A 9,152-nucleotide genomic window follows, 5' to 3' on the forward strand; every position below is an offset into this window, starting at 1 on the left:
TTTTTATTTGAGAAACCAAACCTCTGATAGCACTTAACCAATGAGCAAATGGGTCTGACCCATACTTTTATTCTCCTACCTTGCTTCGCTTTCTCCTCGGAATTTCCTTTAACTCTCATCCTCTCCCCCCATTCCCCTGTACCAGACCCACATCTGGTGACTCAAATCTCCAGTCTTGTATAACGATGCTTAAAGATTTGGTGATGATGATAATATAACCGCTTCAATAATCTTCCTCGGCCTAGAGATTTAATTCCAGAGGCTTTGCGGGATGCTGGTCGAAGGCAATTTGATATCTAGTGATGCAGCCACTGCGCTTGTTTGGTTGTGCGAAGGAAAAAAAAACTGTCTCGTTACTGATGCAATACGAGTGCTTTCTCTGTTTTCTGGTCATTGCTGATGTTGCTGTTACAATAGTTCATTTTATAATAATAATAATAATAATAATAATAATAATAATAATAATAATAATAATAATAATAACAAACTAGATGCCAAAGTTGCTCCAGGACTCATGCAGAAGAGTGTGCTCCTAGTAACAAAACACATAGTGAGAAAAGTGATGGACTCCTAAGGAGGCAGGATGCAACCCGGAACCCCACACTATAAAAACCACCCAGTCGAATAGGATGACTGTGATAAACTCCCACCCCCAATAATAATAATAATAATAATAATAATAATAATAATAAAGAGTGCATGGGAAGAAGGACTAATAAAAGTAGACGAAGACCCAGAAATATACAGAGACAGGAGAAAGACAGAAAGAAACAGAGGACTGGCACAACAAAACCAATGCACGGACAATACATGAGACAGACTAAAGAACTAGCCAGCGATGACAATTGGCAATGGCTACAGAGGGGAGAGCTAAAGAAGGAAACTGAAGGAATGATAACAGCGGCACAAGATCAGGCCCTAAGAACCAGATATGTTCAAAGCATGATAGATGGAAATAACATCTCTCCCATATGTAGGAAGTGCAATACGAAAAATGAAACCATAAACCACATAGCAAGTGAATGCCCGGCACTTGCACAGAACCAGTACAAAAAGAGGCATGATTCAGTGGCAAAAGCCCTCCACTGGAGCCTGTGCAAGAAACATCAGCTACCTTGCAGTTAATAAGTGGTACGAGCACCAACCTGAAGGAGTGATAGAAAACGATCAGGCAAAGATCCTCTGGGACTATGGTATCAGAACGGATAGGGTGATACGTGCAAACAGACCAGACGTGACGTTGATTGACAAAGTCAAGAAGAAAGTATCACTTATTGTTATATTAGTCGCAATACCATGGGACACCAGAGTTGAAGAGAAAGAGAGGGAAAAAATGGATAAGTATCAAGATCTGAAAATAGAATAAGAAGGATATGGGATATGCCAGTGGAAATCGTACCCATAATCATAGGAGCACTAGGCACGATCCAAGATCCTGAAAAGGAATCTGGAAAAACTAGAGCTGAAGTAGCTCCGGGCCTCATGCAGAGGAAGTGTGATCCTAGAAACGGCACACATAGTAAGAAAAGTGATGGACTCCTAAGGAGGCAGGATACAACCCGGAACCCCACACTATAAATACCACCCAGTCGAATTGGAGGACTGTGATAGAGCAAAAAAAAAAAAAAAAAAAAAAAATAATAATAATAATAATAATGATAATAATAATAATAATTACGCCGTTAAAAAGAATGGCAGAATTAAGCGAGTTGATTTTATATATTGTTTTTTCTATTTTCCTTACAATTCGCTTCTCGGGCCAATATTCATATGAGGAATTCTCAAAAAATTATAAATGCTGAAGGTAATCTTTTATTTCTACTAGAACAGGATCTTAGGTCCAAAATAATGATAATAATAATAATTTCCATTATTATCACCTCGGTTCCAACGAATGCAATAACAATTTTATGATGACAGCAATATTAAAGTAATCGTATCCAAACTGAAATTTTCTTTTTAAATGCTAAAAACAGCATTAATAGTGATTTATTGATAAAAAAGAAATTTCATGCTATAACCAATAATTCACCCAGAGTAAGTAATATAACTGAATTAAAGAATTGATGATGATAAACTGTTTAATGAACACAGTGAATCTAAATTAACATACATAAAAGACGTTGAAAGCTGATATTTCTCTAGCATTTTAGTTTGACCACACTCACAGGAACTGACCTTACCCACAAGGAAAATTGTTCCTCCTCGGTTGCCAGGCATTGTTGAAAAGGTGCCAAGTTTCTTTCCGGAGAAGAATCATATTCTAAAAGCAGCCGACACAGTGTGGGAAATAGATTGTCACTGCTTGCATACTACTGAAATAAATTCTTAAGGTTTAGAGTGAAAATGGTGAGGTAGAGAGATTCATGAAAATTATGTCATGTTAAACAGACATTAAATTATTTGCAGATTTAAAAAAAAAACAAGCCATAAGTACAAAAAATGAGCCAGATTTTTTTCTGATTATTTTATATTTTTATTAATGTTGTTGTTGTTGTTGTTGTTGTTGTTGTTTTGTAGGATACACTCTTTTCAGCCTGTTTCATTAACTATAGAAGCTGATGAGGGGCATTAATATTATGCCTTATATCTTTAATTCCTATCATTTATTTCCCCCCTCAGAGAGAGAAATAAAAAGTAAAAAGTATGTTATAAAACGAATGACACTGAGGCAACAGTTGTTATTATTATTATTATTATTATTATTATTATTATTATTATTATTATTATTATTATTATTATTATTATTATTATTATTATTATTATTGTTATTATTATTATTATTATTAATTTATCCATTTATTTATTTGACAAATAATTTGAAGAAAGTTCCTAATTTTTTTTAAGTTTTTCGGCTCAAGGGAAAAAAATATTCTTCAGTCAAGTGATGGATTCCTTTCGTAAAGGCCTTACTAAACTTTAAATTAAAGGAATAAGGATTAACCTTCACAAAACTAATAATAACTTGAAAGTGACTTCAAAGGTACACTGCTTTCATTTTAATCAAAGACACACGCTACACTCACTGAGATAGTAGAGTTCTCTTTCTGATTTTGGTGTTGTTAAGAAGACTGCCCTGTATACACTGACGATTGCTGGCGCATTTTGCCAAACAATGTATTCTGAATAGAGCTTCTTGACTATAAATTTGTCATCTGTATTTCTCAATCTCTTATCCCACCTTTTTCTTTCACAAATGACATCCCAACACCAGAAATAAAAGATACTTCAAAGCCATGGTTTGAAGAACCTTTTACCAGGAGTAGGAGGTACTTCTGGTCAATGGAACTTCATAGCTATAATTTGAAGTAGTACCTTTTAACAAAAGTAGAAGGTACTTCAAAGATATAGTTTGAAGTTCCTTTTACCAGAAGTGCCTTTTACTTCTGGTAAAAGGTACTTAAAGCCATCGTTTGAAGTAAAGGTACTTCAAGGCGATAGTTTAAAGTTCCTTTTACCTGGAGTACCTTCTACTTCTGTTAAAAGGTACTTAATTAAGGCCATCGTTTGAAGTACCTTTTACCATAAGTAAAAGGTAACTTGAAACTATGAGTCTGCTGAAGTTCTCTTCGAAGGTTCCTAACACAACTTAAAAAAAAAAGGAATAAATAAATAAACATGCGTTTAATCATGTTCTCTAACAACACACTAACACTTGCCTCCATCCCATTTCGCATGACAGGGAGGCGTCACGCCGAGTAGCCGCAAGAAATAACCTAAGGTCTGTAACAGCAAACTTTTATTTTTGATGTGTTTCTGTCAAAACTGCCTTGAACTTCGCCAGTCCGTGGACGGCCTGGCTGTCTCTGTCTTTTCCTCTTTCCTTCTTCTTCCCTGGGCGTCTTTTGTAATGCCAGACTAATAAAATAATTTAATACTTGTTTAAAATGGGCTTACAGAACTGAATTCCTCTTGTTTAATTGCATCTGATTTCTTGTGGAGGTAAACACTGACTCTCTCTCTCTCTCTCTCTCTCTCTCTCTGGTAAGGTGTTCTCTGGTAAATTACCCTTACAAAGGACGCCGTTTGATTATGCAATTTATATATACTTTCATATCCCATTTCCGGATTTCTTTTCGTGTGTGATGGCTTGCTCATTTGCGTGTGATCGTTCCTATTCACAACAAATGACCCTGGACGACTTTTGTGATATGAATTTATTGACTATACACATCTTTCTGCATAGATTGGACAGCTTCATAATATATCTTTTATGTTTAATGTTTTTTTCTTTGCTTAAACTTCGCCATTCAGAAACTGCAGTTGATTGCTAATTCTTATGGAAAGATTGTTCCAAGCAAAAAGTTAATTTATATTTTGAAGTTCAAGGGCAGCTTATGAAAACTCTATGGGAATTTATTCGAATGAAAATAGTGCATTTTTTTTTATGCTATTTACAGTTACTGAATGGTGGTTTTACTTTAGGCAAAGCGTTTAGATGAGATGACTTTCAAAATAATTGCACGCTTGGCAGGATTAATAGACAAATAACCAAAAATAAAAAACATGAATAAAAGTAACCTCGAGAACTTTGTATAGAATTTGCAAGCAAAGAGACAAAAACACTGTATTGGATATTATATTTCCAGCATGAAATTTTGCGAAACTTTTCAGAACACAGAAAGATCCTTTCATTATCTCTTCACATCTCTTCCTTATACCTCTTGGCAGTCACGTTTGGTATTGCATCGCCCGAATACATGTTTGAATTCTTCCGTGTTTGTGTGATTATTTTTCTTGCGAATGTGGTGTTTCAGATGTGTTCCACGATCATGTGGGACAGAGAGAGCTCTTGATAAGTAAGCATGATCAAACATACACAGTATTCAAGCATGATCCTCCTGTTTGATGTTTGTAAGAATAAAAAAGATAAAACAAGATGTTAATGTGTGTATTAAGAGAAACAGTTCATTTCCCTGGATTTCCAGTTATGTTCCTAATTTCCCAATTTAGATGACCCTAAGGCATGTTGAAATATAATTACGGATGAACTATCTTGTATAAATAATTTCAGAAGTAACGAGAAGTTACGATGATAATCTCAATCATGGCTTATTTTTTTATATATATACTCGTCAACTTCTGTAAATAATCTACGTCACAAAATTCTTTTTAATGATACTAGTACTTGCATGTGTAAGTCCCATTTCCAGCATACTTATAGAGAATATTAAAAGAAATGGTCAAAATGCCATCTATAAAGGTTAGTAATTGAAAATAAATCATATGACTGACTCTTTTGAGTTTCCAAATGACCATTGCCACTTCCCTAAAGGCATACCTTGTAATCCCCCACTTGGTAAAGCTTACTTGACACGAGTTCCAAAAAGGGAAATATTACTGAATACTAGAGACAACTCCTTACTGTGAATTATTATAGTCATGTTTCCACAACAGTGACTTCGTTTCGTTTCATTAAAATATTTCACATTGCTGTTTAAAAATAGCATTATAAATCACAAGCCCGGTGATTGTTTTCTTCCAATTTCTCATGTCATTAGAAACCAGACAATACCTCGTGAGAAGTAAATAAAAATGTTGTATAGTATTAAAAAGCTCATTGCAAATCCCTCCTCCTATCTCCCACAACAGATACGAATACGACGATCACTATTTCCTGACGGACCCCAAGGAGTTCATCTACGAGTTCTTCCCCCTGCAGTCAGAATGGCAGCTCCTGAAGGCGCCCATCAGCCTTCACGAGTTCGAGGAGCTGCCCTTCGTGAGATCCTTGTTCTTCCGATACGGTCTCTACTTCCCAGACGAACACACCAAAGCTGTCATGTTCACCGATTCGACAGGTACGAATTCCTTATTCTAAAAGGTTTTTGTAAGTGTTGTTGAGTTGCAATAATAGCTGCTATAGTAGATTCACATCAACCGTGCATCTGATGTCTTGGCCAGTCCCTTACGAAGCTCCTGGTTGGCTGTTAAAAAACCAATCACAGGGCTGGAAACTCTCAGTCTGTCTCGAGAGTTCACATAGGCAGGATGTGTGTTCCACTTCTCCTGAGGGATACGTCTTTCAAACGTATCCATCAGGAGAGGTGGAAAATACATCCTGCCTAAGTGAACTCTCTTGAGAGACTGAGAGTTTCCAGGCAGCCCTGTGATTGGCTTATCAACAGCCAATCAGGAGCGTCGTAAGGGACTGGCTTAGACATCAGATGCACGGTTGATGTGAATCTATACTATAGCTAATGCAAATTACAATTTTCTTTGTATGGCTGGCACTATTGTACATAGAAATGTTATGTTAAGTAGTTTCACAATTTAAGGAAATTACCAAGATGTTTAGGCTAGGATAAACTCTGTATTCGACGATGAAATATAGGCTTTTAATACGAACGATTAAATTTTAACTTTATTTAGTCACCGGTGATGTAAAAAGTAACAATTTTCTTTGGGGTTACAGTAACGAATGCATTTGATTTGCACTAATCAACAGGAATAAGACGAGTTTGACGTCTGTGATGCAGTATCCCTGTGAAATACTTTTTGGTGTTAAGTTTTTTCTTCTTCTTCTTTTTCAGGCGCAGCCACAATCAGAATTGGGATGCCAAGCCATATGCAGTCGTCCTTAATTTTCCATTACAATCTCAAGCTCTACGACTCTGATAAAGATCAGTACGACAGCGTTTCTCTGAAGAGATTCGTTATGCAGGTATGCTGATTAGAAGTTATACTAAATGTTCCCTCTACAGATACCTACTGGTTGACACTGCATGCAATGGGATGCCTTGGTTTCCACGTCTCAGTATTTGTTGACTTTACAAAGTGAAGGTTTTCCAGTTTTCAGATATATACATATTTATATATACAGTGTATGAATATTTACATAAATTCGTTGTATACCCTGTGAATATATATATATATATATGTATATATATATATATATATATATATATATATATATATATATATATATATATAGCCCAACATTTGCAAAACAGGAAAGGTCCCTCAAAGGTTTTGAATGAAACACCAGTGACCTACTTTGTTTCAATAACATTAATACGAAATGGAAATGCAATGCACTTGAAACAGTATACATTAAAAAAAAGAGAATGACCTGAGCATTACTTACAATAATATACGTCATGAAAAAGCAGCATTGTCATCATACTGTTGTAGTATTTATTAGTAGGAAATGCTGGATACCTTAATGCTGCTGGCATGGAAGGTTGCAGGCTGATGAGTTCAAAGAAATGTTACAAATAGATCAGCCAGCCATTTTACTTTTAAGTTTTGACAGTTTCACAGTTTGAAGCTTACTGTTTTATTGTACTTATCAAACAAGCTGACTGTATGAAGGCCATGTAACCTAAAAATCTATTGAAATACACCAGGGTAGACATCTTTGCATTGCAGAATCTCACCTACGTACAGAAACGGAATTTCGAATCGACCCTCCCCGTAAGCAATATATGTAATGTCTGGTCATTACAATTAAAATATTTTTGACATAGTAACTCAACTTTAGTCTCGACTCAACGTTAGATGAAAATGTAAAGCTGAATTGAAGTAAACTAGTTTATATGCTTAATTGTTTGAGTAAGTGAGTCAATAATGTAACATAATTCCACCACAAATTTTTTATTTTATAGCGTGTCAAATGTCTTGCTTACCATCTAGTGAAACATTCGTGGTATTTCTCTTTTGCAGTCCGTTGTTGGTAACCTCGTAGCCTTCAGAGTCCACGCTCCTTGTTCAGGAGCCCTGCTCTTGGACATCTTCGCAAACGCCGTCACGCCCCGCGAGTACCTCACCGGGGAACCCATGAAATTCAAGAGCGTCTGCAAATTCAAGATCGTGTGCGATGACCTCCAGACCGTCATGGTCCCTCTGCCTGACTGCGCCTCTGGGGAATGGGGACCAGCCAAGGCGACGCGGCTCTTCGGACTCGAACCCATCTCGCACCAAGACGCCCTGATTTTCGCGGGGCGCGACCAGGAGATTCAGTTCCACATGACCAGACCCCTGACCGACTTCATGGCCACGCTGCACAAGAACGGCTCCGAGGAGAAGCGACTCAGCAAGTACGTCAGCCACAGAGTGACTGACGACATCGTGACGTTCGCTCTCAGTTTTCCCGAAGAGGGGCAGTACGGTTTGGACATCTACACCAGAGAAGTCGGAGCCCCTGACTCGACAGGGCCGGCTGAGAAGCATCTTCTGACACACTGTTGCAAGTACTTGATCAATTCGTCCAAGAGGAATTAGGGGCGAGAACGCCCTTCTTTATTTTTTTTTTTTTTTTTGTTTTTTTTTTTTAATTCCTCTGAGCAAAATAAAAAGTGACACGAAAACACTTAAGCAGAGTTGGCTTTGGAGAAAGGTGATCGTTCGAGTGCGCGTGAGAATCACAAAAGAAGGTTGTGCAAAGTCCAGGTTTTTACTTGTCATAGAATAGGGTACACTTGAAGGTCACACGGCCAAGTCAGAGAGAAGTCTTACATGTCCTCTAATTCCTTCGAATTCAATGTAAGCAACATTTTGTGTGATAACTGCTAAGTTTCCGTCCCTAAGTGCCTCATCTGTAAGCGATTATATTAGGATAAGAAATGTTTGGTGAAACATTTATTTAACAGTCTTTGTCTTTCTCTCTTCTTACCCACTTCTGAATCTTTCTACCACCTTTCTGATTCAGAAAATATTGTACATAAAAGACTAAAAAACAAAAACTACACAGATCTTAATCATTTATATTTTATTACTATTAATGTATTCCATTGCATATAAAGGCTTATGCTATTGTTTACCACTTGCATTAGTACTGACACTGACTGAACTGATAATTAAGTTTGAAGGTTGATGGAGTTCTGTTGCTCGCCTTCTGGTATGTTCCGAGAAGCTGAACCTTCAGTATTTGATGCTTAAGGCTTTGGATCAGGCACTGAAAATTTGGAGACTCGATCACTCTCATCAATCAGATGAGTGTTTAATAAAGCCGAGGGTGACGAGGAGGATGTACAGATTGACAGGTGTCCCCAAAAAGTCTTGCATGGGTCTTGAAGCGGCCAAAAGGACGAGGCTTGCTTAGGTGAGGTATGTGGAATGAGGCTCTTAAACTGGGTCGTTTCTGTAAATACAATCCCTCCCTTCAGTATCCTCGTAAGAGTTTTGTTCCATACCTCGTCGATTTCATCCCG

General features: G+C 37.1%; 1 protein-coding gene across 6 annotated transcripts in view; it reads left to right on the top strand.

The window, feature by feature from the left end:
• The window catches only part of LOC135219884 (hillarin-like), a 172,507-nt gene extending 164,245 nt beyond the window's left edge, over positions 1 to 8,262 (top strand). For 3 of the 6 annotated variants that reach the window (XM_064257030.1, XM_064257028.1, XM_064257025.1), the window contains exons 10-14: positions 3,683 to 3,721; positions 5,593 to 5,801; positions 6,534 to 6,664; positions 7,372 to 7,416; positions 7,666 to 8,262. In XM_064257030.1, the coding sequence (XP_064113100.1) occupies positions 3,683 to 3,721; positions 5,593 to 5,801; positions 6,534 to 6,664; positions 7,372 to 7,416; positions 7,666 to 8,223 (982 nt within the window). In that variant the 3' untranslated portion in view covers positions 8,224 to 8,262. The remainder of the gene's footprint in view (positions 1 to 3,682; positions 3,722 to 5,592; positions 5,802 to 6,533; positions 6,665 to 7,371; positions 7,417 to 7,665) is intronic. The other 3 variants (XM_064257027.1, XM_064257026.1, XM_064257031.1) reach the window with 3 other exon arrangements.
• Positions 8,263 to 9,152: the final 890 nt, after the last annotated feature.

Source organism: Macrobrachium nipponense, chromosome 1 (assembly GCF_015104395.2).
Source record: "Macrobrachium nipponense isolate FS-2020 chromosome 1, ASM1510439v2, whole genome shotgun sequence".
Lineage (NCBI taxonomy): Eukaryota > Metazoa > Arthropoda > Malacostraca > Decapoda > Palaemonidae > Macrobrachium > Macrobrachium nipponense.